This window comes from Protopterus annectens, chromosome 17.part0, assembly GCF_019279795.1.
Source record: "Protopterus annectens isolate FY-2018-M chromosome 17.part0, PAN1.0, whole genome shotgun sequence".
NCBI lineage: Eukaryota > Metazoa > Chordata > Ceratodontiformes > Protopteridae > Protopterus > Protopterus annectens.
Genome location: NC_056751.1, coordinates 691,312,509 through 691,336,973, shown reverse-complemented (window position 1 = coordinate 691,336,973; position 24,465 = coordinate 691,312,509). Strand labels below are relative to the sequence as shown.

The 24,465-nt window shown below is 36.1% G+C and overlaps 1 protein-coding gene across 11 annotated transcripts in view; it reads right to left on the bottom strand.

Annotated features, from left to right (window-relative positions):
• LOC122791844 overlaps nucleotides 1-24,465 on the bottom strand; it is a 2,266,858-nt gene that overhangs the window by 698,409 nt on the left and 1,543,984 nt on the right. Inside the window, exon 1 of one of the 11 annotated variants that reach the window (XM_044059808.1) lies at nucleotides 13,329-13,519. The exons of 9 other annotated variants lie outside the window; for them this stretch is intronic. Coding sequence is in view for 1 of the 2 variants with exons in the window: in XM_044059810.1 (XP_043915745.1) it covers nucleotides 13,329-13,361 (33 nt within the window). In the remaining variant the exon portion in view is untranslated. Of the gene's footprint in view, nucleotides 1-13,328; nucleotides 13,520-24,465 lie in introns of those variants that run through there. One more of the 11 variants, XM_044059810.1, reaches the window with a different exon arrangement.

Genomic DNA, 24,465 nt, shown 5'->3' with positions numbered 1-24,465 from the left:
CATGTCAACTCACATAATGGTGCAGAAAGCTCACTCAAGTCTGGAATAAACTTTCCTAAATAGTTGACCATACCTAGAAAATGTTGTAAAGATGTGACATTCTCTGGAACTGGCATTTCAACAGTTGCTGTTTGCTTAGATGGATCTGGTTGTAAGCCAGAACTTGTAAACAAATGTCCCATGTAAGTAGCTTCTTTCTACATTTCTGAGGATTCTGTTTGAGATTTACTTCAAGTGCATGGTCTAGAACTTTCCTGAGACTTCTATTGTGTTCGTCTTCACCAATGCCTCCAACAATAATGTCATCTGCTATAATAGTGCATGGATAACCAGAAAAAAATTTGTTCCATGGCACATTGAAAGACTTCACTGGCAGAATTAATTCCAAATGGCATTCTTAAAAAATTAATCTACCAAATGGTGTAATAAGCATGGCCAACAATGAAGATTTGCAATCCAGCGAAATGTGCCAAATAGAGCTTTTGGCATTAAGGCATTCAGCTTTAAGACCGAAAACAAAGTAGAATTTGGCATGAGAGTGGCTACCTCTTCTACTGTTCACATTGGATGATGAGGATGCTTAAGTGCTTTGTCTAAGTCTTGTGGATCAATACATATGTGAATATCATCTGAGCATTTTTTTATGAGCTATGACCATGGAGGCTACCCATTCAGTCAGTTCTTCTACTGGAGTAAGGACAGCTAAATTCACCATTTTGTATAGTTCTGCTTTTACTTTACTCTGCATTGCTAGTGGAATTTTCCATGCTGGTCTGACAACTGGGCTTATTTCATGGTTTAACTTCATGGAATATGTGACTGAAAGTTTACCAAGCTCATCTTTGAAAATATCAGCATATTCACTAAAAATATTCTGTGTAAAACTATCGTTGTTATTCAGACTTATATGGTGGACCTCTTTATTAAATGAAATCAGTCCCATACTCAGACTGTCTTTGAGCCCTAACAGTGACTGCACGTGTCTTTTGACTACCTAAAACTACAAGTCATAGCTGTTTTCAGCAGAATGGCATGAAAGAACTACTGCGCCATCAGTTTGAATGTCTTCACCACCATAACTGACTAGTTTTGCACACTTAGCTGAATCAAGTTTCTACTCAGCTTTTACCTAAGCAAACATTTGTGCTGATATAACATTGCATTTAGATCCAGTGTCTACTTTAAGCTCTACAGTTTCTCATTAATTTGTAGAGTACAAAATATTTCATTCTTTGCTGACAACTGATAATCTACTGTATTAACTGTTTCAATGATCACAGAGACACCATCAACACAGAAAGTTTGTTCTTTTGCTCCACTGGAGGTTTCTGTCCTCCTGAGCTCATCTTAGGATACCTGCATTACCCTTTGACAGGTGTACTGCCCCAGTCAAACAGCCCACCAGATACTGTTCCTGAGGTGAGTCTCACCCGGAACAGCCCCGGTGGGGTTCACCCCCCCCCCGCCTCACCAGGTAAGTAAAAAATGATAACAGTAGTGGTATTTCACTGGCAGCTGAGGCCTCCCACTTATTCTACACCTCTCATGTCTCTTCACAGTGGCAGACTAGAGTCAAGCTTAACAGGGTCTTCTTTCCCTGCTGATTCTGCTAAGCCCATTCCCTTGCTGTGGTTTCGCTAGATAGTAGGCAGGAAAAGTTGGCATCCCATTCATCCATTCATGCGTGTCACTAATTAAATGATGAGGCATTTGGCTACCTTAAGACAGTCATAGTTACTCCTGACATTTACCTGTGCTTCATTGAATTTCTTCGCTTTGACATTCAGAGCACAGCATAGAAATCACATTGTATCAACACCTGTCTTGGGCCTTCATGATGCTTTGTTTTAATTAAACAGTCAGATTCCCACAATCTGCACAAGTTCTAAGTCAGCTGCTAGCTGCCAGATGATGCAAGACGCCGGTCAGGACTGGCACCCACCACAGTCGTGGTGATCCACAGAAAGGGCCTGGTGTGCCTCCAGAATTGCCGCCACCATCCCCAGCCCCCCCCAGTAGGGGGCTGCAGTGAGGGGGTGATGCCTCATCCAGCTGCAGCGCGTGCCCATCACGGCTTCATGCCTGAGCCTGACCAACCCAGCCCTAAGAGCCAATCTTTATCCCGAAGTTATGGATCTGGCTTTCCGACTTCCCTTACCTACATTGTTCTAACCTGCTAGAGGCTGTTCAGCAACAGCTCTCAGAGTTTGCTACAGTCTCTATCTGATTTACTTGCTTATTCAGATACTTTCTTTTAATATAAGTTTACAACACTTTAGACACTTTTCCTGTTTAGGTTCATGACTGCCTCCACAATGCGGTGGTGGTCCTGCGGTAGCGTTGTCGTCTCACAGTAAGACGTTGTCCGGTTCGATTCTCAGCTAGACCGTCTGCTGTGTGGAGACATGCGTGAATGGGCGTACCTTCATTGAAGGTTGTGCATCAGGGCTGGCAACTCAGCACATAAAAATCTACTGCCAATCATTAGCAGACCAGAGTTCCACTATGGCGACCCCTAACCAGGAAAAGCCGAAAGAAGCAACAACAACTGCCTCCACAATTGTGCAGTTAATAATGAGGTCAGGTGTGGCACTGCCTCTTGGTTTATATTTTTTTTCCATCTTAACTTTCTGCTGCACACTATCAACATTCACACTAGTAGATACTGTAAACATGCTTTTCTCATTCTCAATGGCTTTGCTCAATGTTAATGCACTCGAAGCAAAATCTTTCTCACTGCATCATGATTAACACCACATACAAGATGGTCTTGTATCAGCTCATCTCATAGATCATCAAATTTGCGTATTTTTGCTTTATTTGTTAAGGTGGTAATATATGCTGCAATAAATTTCACCAGGCTTTTGATTTCTTGTGTAAAATTTGTAACTTTCCATTGCAATATTCATTTGAGGGTTGCACATTTCTATAAACTTATGTTTTAAGCACTCATGGTCTTCTCAGATTTCAGCCTGTATCACAATATGGAGGTTCTTCCCCTCCATTGTATACATGGCAAGTACATACACAAATGAACGTTCCTGCTCAATGGCCTCTGAGCCAGCTAAATTAAGAAGTATAAATGCTCTTGAACATATGTTTTTATCAGAAAATGTATCCTGTATGAAAGTATCATATTCTTGCTCAAACCCTCACACATTCTTAGCAATATTTCAAATACCAGTAGTTCAGGTCTGTGAGACCCCTCTACCCAAATAACAAAGTTATTTTAAACATAAGTATAGCCCTGGTACTTGTAATTTTGCTCATGTGCACAACAACCTCTCTGAAAATGCTTTAATTTAACACTGCAAATACCTCAAACACTCTGGACACTTTGTACACTTCAAAAGGTCTTAGTTACTGAGAAAAAGTCAGACATTGTGAAAAAATTCAAACATTTTAGCCTTTTCAAACATTTTATACACTTAGGAGATTATTTCAAGCACTTTAAATATTATGCCACTATCCCGGACATTCCAAACATCTCAGAAATTACTTTGAACACTTTGAATGCTATGCCATACATTTGGCAACTGAAAATCACTTGAAAAAAATTTAAGTAACTTTGAATAACCACTGACCTGTTTGTAAGTTCACTCCTCAATATTACTCCAATTCTAACTGCGTGCCTTATGGTTTACAAGCTGCTTCAACTTTGGATCCCATTCTGACCCCATGTCACATGTCTCATGTATTCAAATGAGACACTGAGGCTGGGTATGCATTCAAGTAATTTATTATGCATACACACATCAGGAGCTGTAACTTCAGCATATACTTTGTACTTCATATGCTTTCTGACTGACCTGTTACTTCTAACGCACATATGTGCATCTCCATTCAAGCTTACATTCACACTGACTCACTATACAAAATGGCACTGATCTTGCACATGCTCAGTAACTCATATGCACAAGATGTATTACTACAGTACTAGGTTCAATACACACACTGATCTACATTCACTACATTCACTATGTATTTTTAAACTGAATATAACTATTGCTTCATTAGATATTCTTAAATTGAATGTAATTATTGAGACCCTAAAACCCTCCAATGCGATCCCAGTAAAAACACCTCCACTAGATGGTGCTGCCTGATAAAATTCCACCTTCTGGAAATTTTAAATCAATAAGCACTCCGTTGATTTAAAGAGGTCAAAGTGATAATTGCACTCTGGCTAACATGGTAAACAAAGCAATTAAAGAAAACTATGGATAATGTTAGGACAAAGACAAAAATCAAAATAACTGTCAAACTTACCAACATTTAAGAACTGTTACCAAAAACAGGTTGTTTATGACATTTAAAGACATGCAGGTAGGTGCGTGCGTGAATGGGTGTGCCTTCTTCGAAGGTTATGTGTTGGGTTGGCAACTTGGCACTATAAAAATCCACTGCCAATCATTAGCGAACCAGAGTAACGCTGTGGCAACCCCTAACCGGGAAAAGCCGAAAGAAGAAGAAGACCAAAAATAGATTGTTTAGACAAAAATAACTATTACACGACAGCACGGACAACAAACTCCATAATCTCACATGGTTATGTTCTACCATAAACAATCTTCTAAAGCCATCAAGTCTTAGTAAGTACGTTCACAAGGTGGACCCTGTTTTTCACAAAATCTCATCAAGATGACACTGATATATAGACTGTATTTATATAGCGTATACCATGGACAGAAGTAGGTTAAAAACTAAAAAAGATAGCTGGGTGCAGAAGACCCAGGATAAAAAAGTGTCCAATCCTGGTAGGTGCACTGGTGCCAAGACTGGAAAAAATGACAATGTAGAATCCTCAAAATCTAAAAATATTCCTACAGTGGGGCCAGACCCATGGGAGGATGGCCCCCCTGTTGTAGATAGAAGTAGCAGTCCACAAAAATCACAAAAACTGATAGGCCAAAGAAGAGCCATAAAGATGACAAAGTGGAGTATTAAGGATAAGAAATAAATTATGCATTGTTACTATTTTGCAAAAAAGACCAGAATTTCCAGACACAATATATACAAAAAGATTATGAGAGAAATTAGAGGAAAGAAAAATACTTCCACAAGAAAAACTGTCAGAAGCCTCAAATAAAAATGTGTGTTCATTAATAAAACAGATTTGTGAAAAACAGTAAAAAGACCAATAAACTTTGATCTGTTTGGAAAAAGAAGCACCTGAGGAAGTGCAAAAATGTAGACAACAACACCTAGAGATTTTTCAAAAGTATAAAAAAGAAATATGGACATGGGAAAGAAAAAGAGATTTGATATGGTACAATATTTATGCAAAGGAGAAAGCTAAATTAATCAATATAAAGAAGGAAGCCCCAAAGATATTCTAAGAGAAATATAGGCAAAGACATCCAGATATGGAAAATTTCACAATAAAAAAATAATATCACAAAGAGGGAATGTAGAAAAGAAAATTAGTAATGTAGAAGTTAAAAAAAGAGAAATTGAAGTTATGGAGTGCATGTGAAGTGAAGGATTTAGTGTCTAACACAGGTTATACCACAACATGATGGAATAAGTCCCCAAAGTAAGGAGAAAGAAGAAGATCAGGAGAGACCTAAAGAAGTAGTAGGGACATGGGAAAGAAAAACAGATGTAATATGTTGTAATATCTTTGCAAAGGAGAAAGCAAAACTAACCAATATAAACAGAGCAGCACCGACGATATTTGAACAGAAATACAGGCAAAGGAATCCAGACATGGGAAATTTTACAATACAAAAAAATAAGAAGACAAAGAGGAAAAATAGAAAAGGAGATCAGTAATGGAGAAGTTAAAGAAATAGAAACTGAGGTCATGGAGTACCTGCAAAGTGAAAGATTCAGTGTAGAAAATCTAATTCAGAAAGCACCACAACAGGATAGAGCAATGGATATCCAAACTAAGGGGAAACCAGTGGAATGGGAAGCAATGGGTTAGGTGCCAGATGAAGATATTTTGGAGCCTTTCACATGAACATTCACTTGAAGCTGGACAGCAAGGGAAGGAACTGGAAACTATGGAAACTCTGATGCAATCAATGTTGAGGAGTGACAGGCCAGTGAGTTCCCATATGATAGAGCAACAGATGGCACAGATGAAATTAAAGAGAATGTGCCACAAGAAGATGTTACAGAACTGTCTGAAGAATGCCCGCAGGAATGGAAAACAAAAAAATGTGCCCTCAGTTTAGAAGAAATGAGACAAGAGTTGTTTGATTTTAAAGTGACATAGAGACATATTAAGATCAATGAAAGAAATTGACTACAGAAGGTCAATAAAACACAAAAGTCAGAAGTTTGATAAAACAAATGAACACAGTAATTAAGACTGTCCACAGAAATCCATGAGATATAACAGAAGTAAACAGGATATATTACTGTGCAGCCAAATTAATAACTGATAAAGTTCTACCACAAGAACACAGGGTAGTGAGGGAAAGGAAGGGGGAAATCAAATACCACCATGGAAGTATAGAACAGAGAAAACTGTAAAGCAATTAAGACAAGAAGTGTCACTGTTAGAAGAGTATAAAAGATGGAACAGATCAGCAAAAATACTTAGAAAGATCGGCGTGATAAAAGCAATGCACAGTATTAGAACAGATCAGGATCTATCATGCACTATCACAAATAACAAACTAAAATCTCAGCACAGGTAAAAAACTTAGAAGATATGCAGATAAGTATAAAGGAAAAGTACAAAACAAGCAATTTATTGATGATCCAAAAATGTTTTACAGAGAATTGGGAAACAAGGAAATGGAACTGAAAGACCTCCAAAATATGAAGAAATAGATATATTTTGAAGAAGTATTTATGAAGATCCTGTGGAACATAACAAAGATGCTAAATGGATAGAAGAGGTAAAAGAAATTATAAGAAGTTTAAAGGTACAGGATATGAAATGGGATGAAGTAACAGCCGGAGAGACTGAAACAAAGTTAATAAAAGCATCTAACTGGAAAACTCCAGGCCCAGATGCAGTACCTAACGTCTGGTGAAAAGTATTAACATCTTTGCATAAATATTTAGCCCTGAGTAATAATTATTTATATGCATACCCTGAACACACACTAACCTGGATGACAACAGGAAAAACAATGTTCCTACTTAAGAGTGCACCTGCAAGCTACCCTAAAAATTATAGACCAAAAACTTGCCTTCCTATGACGTATAAACTATGCACTGGAATAGATGCCAACAGAGTTTATAGTCAATTAGAAGAAAACTCAATTATGGCAGTAGAGCAAAAGGGCAATAAAAGAAAGTGATATGGAACAAAGGATCATTTGTTGTTAAATAAAGTCAATGTGGAAATCTGTAAAAAGGGAAGAATCTAAGCATGGCATGGATTGACTACAAAAAAGCATTTGATAGTATTCCACATTCACTGATAAAAGAGTGCTTAAAAATATATAAGATAGACCCTACACTAATTGATTACATTACTGTGACCATGAAACAGTGGCAGACAACTTTGCAATTAAGCAATGACCATGATAAAGGACAAATTATTATTCCAGGGATAAAAATTCAAAGGGGAATATTCCAGAGTGACTGTCACCGCTGCTATTCTGTCTTGCTCTTAACCCATTGAGCTGTCTACTTAACAGCTTAGGCCATGCCTGCAATTTGCCTCCTAGAAAACAACAAAGTCTAATGACTTCTCATATTCTCTTTGTTGATGATTTAAAACTTTATAGCTCATCAGATGAGGAAGTGAAAGTACAACTGCAAGTTATCAAAACTTTTTCAGATTATATAAAAACGTCATTTGTTCTTTATACATGTGCAAAAACAACCTTTAAAGCAGGAAAACTGCAGCACCAAGAAAACATCAGTTTGGAACAAGAATGTGATATAAAAGAACTTGAGGAAGAGGGAATGTATAAATATTTGGGAATTGATGAAGGATCAACAGTAAAACATGAACAAATAAAACTTAGTAAGGAATACTTTAGAAGACTTAAATTAATCCTGAAAACAGCATTGACATCTAGAGAAAAAATTCAAGCTACAAACCAATTTGCTCTTCCTGTCCTAACTTACAATTTTGTAGTGATTGACTGGCCCCAAAATGTGTTGGACAAATTAGACAGGAAAACAAGAAGGATGCTTCATGCCCACCAAATAATTTAAAAACATTAGAGCATATCAAGATTATATATTCCCCATTCTGAAGGAGGGATGGGCCTCCTTCAAATTGATTACATGTATAGATCTGCAATTGTGGGACTGCACACATATCTGCTGACCTCACAAGAACCAAACGTAGAGAAAGTTTTGAAACTTGAGGAGAATAAATCTAAGATGACCTCTCTGCTTAGTTTAACAGAAGCATATCGCTGTCAAGCAGGAATGAAAATCAAACCAGAAGTAGATAAAAATCAGGCAGCAAGTGAATGTGCCAAAAGAAAGAATATAAGGTGAAGGACCAGATGAGAAGGCAAGAAATGTGAAAAATGCATAAATATAGTTGCAAGTATAGAAAACTTCTGGAAGAAACTCATGTTGATCAGAAATGGTTAAGGAGAGGTGAATTCAAATGAAGAAATGAAAGGTTAATATTGGCGGCCTAAAATAGTGGGCTAGGCACATGGTGGTTTACAAAATCAGTTGAACATGTGGGAGAAACATACAAATATAGGTTTTGTAAAACATAATTGGAAACAGTTGCACACCTTGTTGATGGTTGTGACATACTAATGGCAGAAGGACTGTATACTGAAAGGCATAATAATGTGGCAAGACTGTTGCACTGGAGATTGTGCAGAAATTATGGCACTGAAGTGTCTGAAAAACACTGGAAACACAAGCCACAAAGCATCATAGAAAACACTAGAAGAACACGTATTTCCCCCTCACAACTTAGCTTTTGGCCTATCACAGTGCTGAAACTGTCCTGCAACATTTTCTAGACACCATTAACTGAAAAAGAAATATTTGTAACCTTGTTACCAACATGCAGCAGTCATACAATATGATGATGATTCATCCCTTGACTGCTCAGTTCCAACTCTATCTAAACTCCAAACAATCACGCATGACTCCTTCTCCTGTATGAAACTTGGCTAGAAGAATCTCAACAAAAAAGTAATAATAATAATAATCATCCCATTTGCTTCTAATAGCCTCCCACCACTAGCACTGTACTTAGTCTAGTGTCATTTAACAAGAGCACCGTAATCGAAAAAGTCACCCACACCATGTTACTGGGTGTTATCACAGAAGACAAGCTTAAATTTGACCAACATAAAAATGCTGATGCCAAAGAACACTGCAAATCAGGGCAACTTTAGAAAGCAAGGCCATATCTCATTGGCCATAGTAGGAAGGTTACTGCAATATCCCTTTTACTTCCAAACTTGCTGCATGCATCTATAATTTTCACTAATCTTCAAACTACTCCAGTGAACAACCTGGGCACGCTTATAATAAAATAAGTATATTTGTGTCCAGTCTCCCAAACCAAACCCATCATGGCATTCCCCTGCAGAATCTGAACTGTCTAGAACTACAACGCCACATATCATACACAGGGCTCATAATAGCACATTAAGTACTGCACCATTCCTCAAACAACCCAGCTATTGGAATAAACTCAAAAGGGACCTTCAGTCAAAGGATCAACAACTAACAGAATCCCAAAAAATCCAGTAACTCACATGGGGGCTCCTTGGAAGCATGTTTAAACTATGGAACAGCATTCTCTTCACCATCAGACAGATAAACAGCCTCTTTACTTTTACGACCAAACTCAAATTACATCATAAGTCATATTATGACCTGTAAATGTTCTGAATCTCTAGGATTAAAATGTGCAATTACTCAGGATTTCTAATTCTTAAATGGAAATTGTGGGAACAATTCATGCAGAAAATGTTTTGGAAGAGGAATGGGGTTTAAGAAAAGGCAGGAAGTGAACAATTTATGCAATGTTGCTTTGATTATATGATATATAACAATTTGTGCAATATATGTTGTTGTTGTGTCTTTCGGCTTTTCCCGGTTAGGGGTCGCCACAGCGGAACTCCGGTCCGCTAATGATTGGCAGTAGATTTTTACGTGCCGAGTTGCTGGCCCTGACGCACAACCTTCAACAAAGGTACGCCCATTCATGCATGAGTCCACACTGAAGACGCTCTAGCTGAGAATCGAACCAGACGTCTTACTGTGAGGCGACAACACTACCGTAGCACCACCACCGCAGTATATAATTTGTGCGATATATAATACTTGTAAATGTGACCTTGTTAATATGCTTTGATTACTTTTATATAAAAATAAGTCTGGCTATTTCACAAGTGATAATTCAATAAAGGTGTTCAAAAATTCTTTTTCCGTCTTACGTGCTAAACCATTTCTTCAGAAATGGTTATTCATTATCTTACTGAAGTGAATTTATTTCTCTTCTCTCTTAAGAAATGTATGCTGTATTGTTGTCCAATCAGCTTACATAGCAGCATGAATATAAATGCATATCACGTTATTTTAGCTCCCACATTTTTAATACTGCTGTTACATCTATATTAATATGTTTCTGCTTCAACGATCTTCTGTACTGTGTATCTTAGAACTTAAACAATTTATAACTTTGTGTATGTCCTGTTTATACCATTTTATTGAATTCCATTATTTTTGTATATTTTTCCTTTCAGATTGTTTAAACTTTGTAAAAAATATACACCTACTATTCTTTGGAGCTCCTCTCTCCATGCCTAAGGTGAAAATGGCCACTGTACCCAGTCAGACTTTGCTGGTAAACAAAAGCAGGTGAATAATAAATTAAATATTGCTTATACATATCGGCACCGATTCATGTTGTATTCTTAAATTCTACACCAATACTTGTGCTTTCTTGCATTATCAATATTCTTGTTACACAAATTTAACGTCTTTATTTTCTTTTTTATGCAATGTCTATTTCACGCCATTACTGTTTTATATTATCTGCCTTTTGGCCTGGGAATGGACAGAAAGGAATTGTGGACAAGTCACTATCCCATTTAACAAACTTAAGTAAATAAAAACAAAAACACACATACAAATGAATAAATAAATAATTAAAAATAATCTTCTGGGTATCTGCATTATATGATAGGTGACCAATACATTTACATGGTTAGAACTTTTGTAGTTTCACAAAAAAGATCAGTAATATATTATTATTTCTAGTTTACAGAAACAGCTGGCTCTGTAAACATATCTTATGGTAAACAGAAGTACTTTGTCAACTTATTTTTCTTCCATTCATTCATTTTAAGTACCTGCTCTATCTTTCTAAGGGTCACAGGAAATAAGACCTGCACAGGAATGCAGTGGTTGTAAGGCAGAAATCAGCATACAGGATAGGATACTAGCCTATCACTGAATGTGTTGTGTACAAGCGCACACACACACACACACACACACACACACACACACACACACACACACACACACACACACACACACAACACACACACACACACACACACACACGCACACACGCACACACACACACACACACACACACGCACACGTGCACACGCACACATGTAAACGCACACAGACACACACACACACATACCACATAAATGAAATTGGGAGCATCACTGTATCATGTACCTGAATGTCTTTAAGGCAAACAAACTCCACACAGAAGGCAGCTAATCTGTGATACTCAAAGCTGCTGCTTAATGATTCACAGAACATCCTCCAATGGGATCAGCTGCAGGACTATTATCATCTTATTAAAACATTGTTGTGCAGTGTTAAACAACCTTAAGTCAATAAAACAAAAGGCATGACCATAAGTAATGTAATCATTATGGATGTATACATGAAAAAATAAATGTCATAAGCAGAGTTAAAGTAACTTTTTTAACTTACAAAGAATACAGATAATATAAGATTGTTCCATCTTCCCTTCAAAACGGCCTAGAAAAAAACACACCAATGTGGATTTAAAAGTCTGAAGTAAGGGCTGTAAAGAACCAGGCATACTGCATACCTTGATGGAACACTGAGAAATAAATGCACAGAAAAGGCCTAACACATTTAGTAGGTATGAAAGAATTAGGTGCATAGGGTGAAATTAAACCCTTCTGTGATCTCTTTCTCTCTGTGAAGGAGTGGATTGGTTACTGCACTACTGCTAAGAAGGTCATGGTGCAAAGGTCAGAGGATCACATATATATAGCTGCTCTTCAGGTACATCATACTTCAGACTCATAGTGATGATGAAAAAGCAAAACTTATAAGCATCTGTAGGTTTTGGTATATTATACTGTTCACCACCCTCCCATAAAAAAGTAACTGCATGCATCTGGAATATTAGGAAAGGTTAAATAAGCATTGCTTGGGCTGCACTATGACAGAATTCTTATTGACTATTCATATGAAAATCAGAGGAATTAAACTAGAAAGTGCAAACAGATTCAGAAGGAATGTTGATATACAATAGCCTTCTGATGACTCAGAGCCTAGAAGCAAAACAGCAAAAAAAAAAAAAGCCTTGAAAAGTGAAAGTGTGTACCAATCACGTCTACATTGCTGAATAATACAAAACAGAATATTGACTTGGTTAGCACATTACAGACATACAGACACATTTCCCAAATGAAATTATTTCCAACATGCATATTATTAGCGTTGAACATTTTGTAAATGTATTTCCATTTCTTTACGTCTGCAACAATTTTGTCACATAGAACTTTGTCAGTAAAGTACTGAAGCACAGAGAGGATAATGAGTCATTCACATGCATAAAGTGCTGGAACTACTGTTTGTTTAATATATTAAAATGTAAGGTTTGCAGTATGTATCAGCACTCTGTTCCTTCAGCAAGCTAGAAACTATTCTATTCCGTATTCTTACTTCACACGTGTTAACATGTGAGTACCAAGGTTGAGGCTACGTTTGTTTCTTATGAAAATAGTAGTGTTGAGATCTGGCATGTTATAATTATTAGATCTCAGTTTTTTCTTACTACGTGACTGTACTGACTTCTCAGCAAAAAGAAAGACTCAAAATGCAAGCTCAGTAGCAAAAAACAATTACAGTTGTGGCAACATCATTAAAGTGGAATGCAATTCATTTCAGAAATTAGCTTACACAATTCCTAATGAAGCATGCTGATGAGGAGATAAGATAATATTCTCCACAGTGCCCATTTCAGAAAAGGCTGCAAATATTGTAGTATTTTAGAATGATTTACTTTCCGATGCTCTGCAGACCTTTAGTTTAAATGCATGTAACACTGACACATAACACAGTTCTAATTAGGTTATCCTTGTCAGAAAAGTTGAACAAGGGTTTCTTTCTTAGACATTTATGAAGAAAAAAAAACAACTTACCTTTAACTGCTTCCTCTGTAAAATAATACGCATTTTCTAGCAGATGATAACACAGTTACGAGTTAAGGCTTCCTAAGGTGTGATGGAGAAATTTTTTAACCAAGTTGTCAGGATTTCTGGGGTACATTTTCACCTGACAACAGGCTTGCTCTGCTGGCAAAGTGAAATGTATTACTTTTGAAATACTGCAGCACATAAAGACATTTAACACACAAGGGGAATCCCCACGTGTTTCATGTAAAACAAAAAAAATTGCTTTAAGTGGGCAGGTCCTATCAGGGAAATCCCATTTTCTATGTAGATAAGAAAGTGAAAGTGGACAGAGAAACGCAGGACTAGGTAGAGACATTAATGACATTTCTAAACATACAGCTTAGCTCAGTAAAACATTTGGCAAAGGTCACTAAAATTCTTTAAATTCTTTGGCAGTGTGTGTGTGTGAGTGCATGTGTGCGTGTGTGCGTGTGTGCGTGTGTGTGTGTAGCACAGTGACACTGAGTAGTAATGCTGCTTCATGTATATGTAACACAATTAGACAGTAACTAGTACTGTTGCCTCACAGCAAGAGGTTCTCCTCTGGCTTGGTTCTTCAGAAGAATGCTTTCTGAATGAAGCATGTCCTTTCTAATTTGTATGGATTTTCTCCAGTTACTTCAGTTTCTCTCTTTCTGGATACATAGATCACACTACTGGATTCAGGGAAGATTAGCCAACCCTGGTAATGAAGTGATCTCGCACAATTGTTGAAGTTCTATTTTGTTGACCAAAGTTTATTGACAAAACAGATGTCTATTTTAAAGAAAGTCAGGTAAAATAAGTGTGTGTGTGTGTGTGTGTGTGTGTGTGTGTGTGTGTGTGTGTGTGTGCATATATATATATATATATATATATATATTTATATATTTATATATATATATATATATATATATATATATAAATATATATAAATATATATATATATATATATATATATAAATATATATATATATATATATATATATATATATATATAAATGTATATATATATATATATATATATATAGACACACACATACAAACACATATATATATATATATATATATATATATATATATATATATATATATATATTTATATAAAATGTGTGTGTGTGTGTGTGTGTGTGTGTATCTATAGCTGTATCTAATGTATGTATCTATATATATATATATATATATATATATATATATATATAGAGAGAGAGAGAGATGAAAATTGCTATTTTTGTCAAATGGTCCTTTGGTCAACATCTGTTTATTTGACACAATTTGGTTGACTAACTAGATTGCTGACACCTATTGACAAAAATAACAGATGAGTGTAAGGGTTGGGAAATTCACCCATTCCCTGAGAATTGTGCAATCTCTTAGTTAGAATATATAAATAGCAGGGGGTGTGGGGGTACAGACCCCCACATGAGGTGCGGGGGGCTTGCCTCCTGAAAAAATAGAAAGTAAATTGTTAATTTTTTTTGAGCATTTGCTCATATGAGTATTCACTTTTAACTGATTGCTGTTTATGAGTGTTCATTGTTTAATGAGATACTTATTCAGTCAAATCATTTATTTCTTAATATTCAACGCATGATTGAAGCCTGTTCTTATGCTTTCTGTCTGCCCTCCGACCACGGATTTTGTTGTAAAGTTTTCGCATGCGCTGAGACTGATGCTCATTGTATGAGCAGTAGCATGTCAGTGTGTGTAATGTCGATCATCTGGTGTCAACTTTACACGCGTTGATATCAGTGCTGTTCGACAAAGGTAACTAAATCAATATATTGAGAGACAGACGTGTAAATACATATATTATTATCATTATTATTTAACCAAGAATTAGATTTTAAGAAGCAACCCAGGAGTAATGTCTGGTTAAGTGGCACACTTGGAATTACGCAGTGTGAAAATGGCAATGGAAGGTATCAAACACATGGCTATATATTATAGTTCAGTAGCAATTCAGAGCTGTGGTAAACTGGTAGTGGATTACCCATGCATGGAAGAATAACTGACAGTAAAGTGTTCCAAGCACCAAAAAAAATAATAATAGCTAGCAAGGTGATGGTCAGTATCACTTATCTGCCTGTTTACTCTCTAGTAACAGGGAAAGTGATACAAGTACAACAGTTTTCCTCCTCCAGGCAAATCAGATACCAATACATTCAGTTTTATACTGAGTAGTCTGGAACAGTCTCCCCGCTGATCCTTCCACTTGACATTGTAGTTCAATACATCAACTCTAACATAAGGTCACTTCTCAGCAGTATAACTCTTTCAAGGTAGTGTCCACACAAATGTATGTAACACTTACAACTGAGAGATGAAGTTTGGTCTAAGTGGAAACAAAACCCTACTACTCAATGTTGTTCTCTCTTCACTGTCCTCAGAAATCTCATCAAACAAGCTATCAACAGTCATAAGAATGGTTGCAACAAGTCTAGGTGACATTCCCTTCTGAATAAACCTAAAACTTTCTGGCATGAAATAAATTTTCTCACAGGATGTAATATTCCAGAAAACACTTCCATCAAGGTCTTAAACTGCAGAAGCAGCAGTTTCACTATCACTGAATTGTCCATGAATTCAGCAGTCTAACAAAAGTCTCCTCTCCCCCACCATCACTCTCTACCCTCTCCTCCTCTTCTCCTTCAAACACATCAGCTGCAAAGATATAAAAACTCTGATAGATCAAGTACCCTCTGACTCTTTGTCTGGTTCAGACAACTCCTACCCCTTGGTTGATCCATCCATCTCTGCAAAGATTTCTTATCCACTCCCCATACTTGCACTTATAGCCTCTGTCTAACAAATAATATCAGTAGCACCTTCTCTACAAAAAAAAAAAACAAAAAAAAAACACACATTCTGATGGTTTGCAGTACCATGACAGTCCTTTGGACCCTAAATAAATCCTAAGGAACAATGACAAAGGAAACCTTTCTCAGACCGTCTTGATATATTTAACAAAAGCATTCAACTTTATTGACCATACCCTGGTACTAGTAAAAATAAGTGAAGTTCAGAATCTCCTTATCTGATAGAGCACCTCTCCATATAGACATCCTTCTATGATCCATTCTCACACCTCTTATTTTCTCCATATTCATTAACAAATTCCCTAATGACCTTCCACACTTTCTAGTCATATTACATGTAGATGACATGGTCATCTTACATTTAATTGGTCCTACCTTGTGATACAAACTCCAATCCAACATGATCCTTATTCACTCAGCCAATGGTTTCTACAACATGAGCTCCTTTTAAATCTCACAGAAGAAGTACTAAACCAAGAACCTTGAAAAACTCCAAAATGAAGCTAGAAACCAGGTCCTAGAGACCACCAGTAAAAACGTTGTAGTTACACTCAATGAAAATGCTCAAAATTGTTTTTTTTTTATACAATAAAACTTCTTGTGTTTTTTACTGGTGGTCTCTGGGACCTGGTTTCTAGCTTCATTTTGGAACTTTTCAAGCTCCTTTTAAATCTCTCTAAAGCAAATTCAGTCCTGTTCAGAACACAGCAAAGGTTTGAATTCCCCCATGGAAACAACCACCTTATTCAAAATCTTAGGAATCTGGCTTGACATACCTGTTAATTTCAAGAACTATATTGAAAAAACATGCAAAAAAAAATAATACTTTGCTATTTTTTGAGCCAGAAGATTCTCTGCCTACATGATAGCCTCAGCAAGAGCAGCCATACACAAAGGAATTCTACTTGTCAGACTACAGTACAGATTTTCCATTATTACCACAGTATTAAAGAAATATGCAACCACCCTACAACTCAAAAGCAAATTACTGCCTTATTTACGTTATTTAGAAAATTCAGAAACTGCATGAAGTCCATGATAATAAACAGGAAGAGGAAACACTTTTAAGCCCACCAAAGTGACAGTGAAAATAATCCAAAACAATTCTAATTATTATAGCACCTTTGTAATTCTAGCAAAAAAAAAAAAGATCTTTCCCCTTCTTAGTTCTGCAGAAATTGTTGTACAGTACAGTACTCACTTTCACCACCACCATTATTTTCTGCACTCTTTTACTCATTTATTTATTTATTTATTTATTTATTTATTTATTTATTTATGTTTTTATCAAGTTATTTTAATGTTGAGTATCTAAGCCAAGGCACATGATAAAAATGATATACAGTAGCAATAATTACAACACAAAGCTGAAAAAAAGCTTGGCTAATTAACCACAGGCAGCTTTCATGATACTCTCCTTGAGAGTTTAAGCAGAGTCTCCAGAAGAGATAGTGATTAGTGACCTTCAGAAAGGTGCCTCCAAACCGCAAGCCTGAATCAGAAGTAGTTGTTGATTCAACAAGAACACAGCCAGGTAGGCAAAAGCATGCCCATCATGGTCTTAAGATAATTCCTATGCCTACCTAGCAGCTCTTTGCTTGCATGCAGTATAGGACATGAAGAGTTTGTGGAAATAGGCAGAGTTAAGAGCGCATAGGACATATAAGCTGAATAAGTGTAGATAGAGCACTGACCTAGTAGTAGCCCTGCAGCACATGGGTAAACTAATCAGAAGAAGAAGGTACAGACAAAAACCTGATTATGTAATTCTGTATCCACTGCAGTTGTAGCAGCTCATCACCTAAAAGCCAAGGCTAAAAGACATTGCACCAACCAAGATGAGAAGACTGTAGGGCTAGAACCACCATTCCTATATCTGAAACAAGTTGCATTCTTCAGGAAATAATTTTCAGAAGAAAATATGTATCATTTGAAACTTTTTCACAAAGTGATACATTATTATCAAGAGCCACACCACAATCTCACACTAATGAGACAACTTCATTTGATTTCCTCCATTAAAAAATGGGAGGCAGGGGATGGGGATAGAACCTGCAAAGCAGAAGTAGTGGCATGCATCATCATTGTCTATACTTTTGTCAGGTGTGAGCAGAGGTCTGTGATGAGTCATCCACTGAATGATGGCACTCAGTTTTGAAGGGCACTAAAATCATGTACCTTCTTTTGAGAAATAGATAAGCATTATTGTATGCCATCAGTTTAATCCCATCAGTTAATGTTTCTTCCTTGCATAATTTGTAGAAGTAGCAATATGGACAATACAAATCATGGGGACGGGCAATATGTAGCCCTGATGAACTCTACAGGTAAGTGAGGTGCAACTAGAGGTATTAACTCAGTGGATGTTACCTAAAAGGTAAGAAGCAAATCATTTAATGAAAAGGTTGGCTACAGTATAGATCTGTAGCAACTCTCTATCATTTTTAGCTACATCTGCATGCCTGTCTTACATTTAGTGACAAAATAGCATCTGGAATACATCTATTGCAGCTGTATCCTTTTGGGCTTTCAAAGGACCATACTGCTAGTTCTGGTAATTGCTACAATGACTTTCAACAAATCATGCAAAATATTTGTTTGACATTGCAAAAAAAATTGATGTTTTTCAGTGTTTTTTTTTTTTGATAAGATAACACATTATAATGTGTACCTGTTTATTCCTTTAATTGCTGTTTTCTGGATGTTTTTGGATGATGGAGACTGCATAACTACATATTTGTTAGATGATGGAAATTGAGTAACTGTGTGATGATGGAGCCTGAGTAACTATGTATTTGCTGGATGATGAATACTAAGTAACTGTGCTGGGTGATGGAGACTGAGTAACTTCAATTCTTTGATAATGGAGAGTAAGTAACTGTGTATTTGTTTGTTGATGGAGAATGAGTAACTGTGCATTTGTTTGTTGATGGAGCCTGTGTAACTGTGCATTTGTTTGTTGATGGAGCCTGAGTAACTGTGTATTTGTTTGTTGATGGAGCCCGAGTAACTGTGCATTTGTTTGTTGATGGAGCCTGTGTAACTGTGCATTTGTTTGTTGATGGAGTCTGTGTAACTGTGCGTTTGTTTGTTGATGGAGCCTGAGTAACTGTGCATTTGTTTGTTGATGGAGCCTGAGTAACTATGAATTTGCTGGATGATGAATACTAAATTAATGTGCTGGATGATGGAGACTGAGTAATTTCAATTCTTTGATAATGGAGACTAAGTAACTGTGCATTTGTTTGTTGATGGAGACTGAGTAATTGTGCATTTGTTTGTTGATGGAGCCTGAGTAACTGTGCATTTGTTTACTGGTGGAGCCTGAGTAACTGCATTTGTTTGTTGATGGAGCCTGAGTAACTGTGCATTTGCTGGATGATGAATACTAAGTAACTGTGCTGGATGATGGAGACTGAGTAACTTCAATTATTTGATAATGGAGACTAAGTAACTGTATTTGTTGGATAACTGATACTGAGTAACTGTGCAATTGTTTGATGTTAGAGACTGAGTAACTCTACTTGTTGGATGATGGAGACTGAGTAACTCTGTATTTGATAACAGACACTGAATAATCACATTTGTTTGACCTCATCCATGCTCCTATTTGCCCTTTATTATCTTTGAGCAGAATAATTTTATCTATTAAATGCAGGCTGTGCAATCAAATATGAATTCATTTTAACCAGAAAAATGTACTGTTGCCTTTTTTATTATCTGGGTAATGACTTCAGTTTACCATTGGGTCTGGCCATTAGGACTTTAAAATTTTTGTAGCCTAAAAATCTGCCCATGGCTTTATCATCTTTTACTTTGTTAACCACTGGTATCACTTTCTGGATTTTGTTTTTGTTATCATGGAGTTTATGTTTTAAATAACTCTCCCATTTCTGTGCATCTAGTATCTAGTGAACTGCAGCTCTCCTTCTGTTAGGAATTTTAAGAACAAAGAAACCACACCTAGATGTTCCTTTGTGTTTTATTACAATCATTTATAATCACCTTTATATCAACTCTGTTCCAGAATCATGGTTACTGTTTATTGTCTTTATTACCCCATGGATTCAATTTCATATTGTTGATCTGCTCTAGTTGTGAAATCTTAGTATTTATTTAATGAAAAAAAAAATCAATTTTTGAGCAAGAATTTATGAAACAAAACAACCAAATCTGCTTTGTAATCACTTGTTCAATGGTGCATCTTTCTCTGAAGGCTATATTTTATTAAAGTATCTTTTTGATTTGTTTGTGTTACTATATCCACTCTAGAAGATGGCAGCTTAGTTGGGATATACCTACAGACATTAGAACTGTACAAAACAGCAACATTGTTTACATAGTTAATTGGCTTAGTTACATAGTAGCAATTCATTGCATAAGTAATTGATTTCTGTAATACAGAAACATTGGGTTATTACGTATACATTAGTTATCATGCTAGTCCCACTGTAGTTAGACCTAGCATTATTCAGTCAGGTATACATCATTCATTCTACTTTTGTGTTATTATATTATATTCTTCTTCTTTTTAGACTAAGTCATTTAAGCTACAGCTCTGAGACTGAACAGTTGTAATGATTGCAATAACATATTCTGCAGAATTTGCTCTTTGCCATATGCATTATTAGATATGTTATGGACCTCTTCCTTGTCCTTTGACCATCCAGCATGGCTTGTCCCCTTTGCTGTGTCACTTTACAAAGGCTAAAGTTAGCCAGTTAAAATAGGATAAGGGATTGTTCTAACTAAATAAATCCTGGTTAAAGAATGAACCATAAATGACCACATACTTGCTGTGCCATCATGTATTTTTATTTCCAATCCACAGGGAAGACTTCTAGTCCACAGATCCTGCCATATGTCCTTGTCCCACCTAAGTCCACAACAAATATGTGACTGCCCATGGTTGTTTACTAAAATATGGCCAGATAAGAATTTTAGTTGTTGCCATTCCACCTGGATTTTTGGTACTTCAGGTTAAAGGAGAAAGCTAGCAATGTAAGAATTGTTTTAGATCTTTTTTGATTATACCATCTAAAAAGCCTCAAAGGCGCTGACATTTTTAAAGTGACACTGCTAAAAAAGTGCATAAATGTATCATGACATAATGAAGTGCTTAAATGCTGTAGTGCAAGTGTGACTGTAAAATGCATGCTATTTAAACACAGTATATATAGGAACCATCTTATATCACATTTCTCCAACCTCTTTTATATTGATAAGACTATTGGTTCCTTTAAAAAAGGATTTACCAGCATCTATATGCAGTCAAATGAAGCATACCATGAATGCTTTGTAAAAGCATTCAGTAGTGTGTAAAGAATTTAAGAAATTTATGTTTACTATTCTGGAAAAAGTTCCTGTACCTATCAGAGGATGAGACTGAGAGCTGATGTTGGAGCAACGTGAAATTTATTGGCAGCTGCTTCTGATTGCTGGGTTTTGTTATCATACCTGCTTTGAAAGCAAAAGCTGCTATTATTTGATTTTGTATGACTTATTTTTCCATTTACATTTAAAAGATTGATATTTGAATTTGATATTTTTTTATATGAAATGGTTTCTTTATATAATGCTTTTTAAATATAACGTATTTTACTGTTGCACTTATACTACAGCACTTAAGAACTTTATTATGTCATGTTAAAGTGTATGCACTTTTTTAGCACTACTACTTTAAAAATGTTGGCATCTTTGAAGCCTTTTAAATGTATCTAGGAAGTAGTTACTTTGTTTTCTGATGAAGTTCCTTTGATCCTGGAATGAAAGTGCTATATAAAAAAAAAAAACACTATTAATAGTTTCCTGTGACATCTGGTTGGCGTTTTCTTTGTTTTATTGAATTTATTAGTACATCGTTTCATGGATTTTGTTGTTTACTGATTATACCATCTCAGTACTAAGAAGCCAAAGTCTTTTGATTATATCCACATGGCTGGAGCAGACAGTGGGATTCTGATGATATGATGTCTATATGGTTACCTGTGGATGTTCCTACAAGAGTTCATTGATTTCTTTATCAGCTCAGTACTTGATATACAACAATGGCTGATTTTAGAAAATTGTAGTACCTGGTTCAAAGCCACATCTTGTCAGCTTGTTACAGAATTCATTCAAATTATGAAATGATTCCTATTTACTTAAGGGTTTACCTCTGCAACTCATATCTGAAGGCATATCTTTGACTTAATCTTTTCACTTGTCGTGGGTATATTCAATTTGGTGGCAAAAGAATTGTCTCTGATAGGCCATAGTCTGGTACATTTCTAGAATAGGTATCTTCTTATAAGGTCACCAAGTTTTGAACTAGCTCTGTTTAGAGACATAAGAAATGGGATAAGTAGTGATTTTATTACCATCCTGAACTCAGTGGGACAACAAGCCATATCAAATGGGCAAAGATAATAGAAAGGTTTCATAGGATAATGCTGCTGCCCATATGCAGCTCTTGCCTCTTACACCTACATTATAACAGAAGTATAATATTTTTCAGCTAAACAGATTATATACTGTAAACACAACATATAATGTAAATATGTAAGTTTGTGAATAACAAACTAAAACAGTTGTAAATAAATAAAAATCATACTAAAACAGTTGTAAATAAATACAAATCTACAAACAGAGCAAATGGACAAAGTTTACACATACATAAAAATCCTGGAACAACAATCTACATTGATCCAAGAGAATATTCTACTTCTTAATAGGCAGATTAACATGTAATCCAATAGGAAGGGCTGTTCTGTTCTGCAAAAGACATTACATCAAGAACGTATTGTTCTACTTTAGTTTCTATTTGCTTCTACTTTATTTTCACTTCTGTAATATATTGTGGGTGCATTGTTTAATATGCAAGTGTCTTACAGTTCTATGCTCATTTGTACATTGGTGTCACGTTTTGTGCGACACTATCAGTTCTTGTGCACCAGAATATCTAGTACACTGCTGATACTGTAGAAGAGGTGTTTTTGTGTGATATATTCTGTTGTTTTCTTAAAATGGCCAATACATTAATACTGTGCACAGAAGGCTTATTCAGAAGACAATGCCTAATAACGAGGTACTAATAATGTGTTCTATAAATGCATAAACATTAATTTATAATCCTGTATGCATTATATACTGGTGGTGTATTTTTTGTTAAAACTCTTGTTTGTAACTAAATATATTGTAACCTACTGACTCTGGTAATGGCTGAAGGAGTCCAAGGACCAGCCTGCCAATGCAGTTAGCAAACTTTAACTATCTAATTGACTGACTAAATGACTCTCACAAACTGGTGACTGTTTATAAAACCACTATCTCCAATGTGATAGATCAAATTGCCCATGTCTGTGAGCAATCAGTCCAGTCTGTGATTTGAAAGTAATGTTAAATACAATCATTTCAACACAAGTTAATAAGGGTAAGTTATAAGTTACAGCACATTTGGAAATGGCTGGACATAGTTCAAATCAATCTTAACTGGACAGTCATTTATACAATGCATTATTTAGAAAGTAATATGTCAGAAGGCAATGTTCTTGACCATTTATATTTCTAGCACAAATAATTGTTCAGCCAAGCTGTCTATTGGTTTGTGATCTGTGCAGCCAAGCTTATTAAAGCTTTGGATGATTCTAATCTGGAGAATTATCACCATGTTCCAAACTTTGTGCTCAGTGGGAAAGTTACAGAGAAGACGTTATACAGTAATACGTCCCATCCTACATTTTGTGATCTCCTTCACCATTGTCACTGTGACTTTTTTAAGACATAGTACTAACATGGCCCTCTTACAGGTCATAAATGATCGTTAAGTTAGTAAAGCGGATTAAGGATTTGAGCTGTTAATGAGCTGCCTTCTGTAGTCAACAATACAAATTGTGATTCATTTTATCTCCATTTGCCTACTATATGAATCTGGTTAAGTTGCTTAACCAAACAGTGCTCCCAGGTAACCCCTAAAATGGGCCACTTGTGTCCAGTGGGCATATCCTATTAAGAAAAGAATAAAATAAAAAGGTGAGAGATCATAACTTGTATTACATTTTGCTCCTAATTGATTTTTACAGCATGTGACATCATGTATCATCAGGTTTTTTTGATTACTGAAGCTCCCACTGTGGGTTCTCTGATATTGGTCTCTCTTGGTTTGCCACCACTCATTGATCAATCTCTAAGGATGTACTCAGGGATCAAAAATTAAAATGTGGAGTCTTGAAAGGCTCTCAGATGAAACCTTAAACCAAGGACACATCCTGCTTGAATTGGAGGCAGCTTAAGTTGATGTAAAAGATTTCATTACACCAATCAGAAAG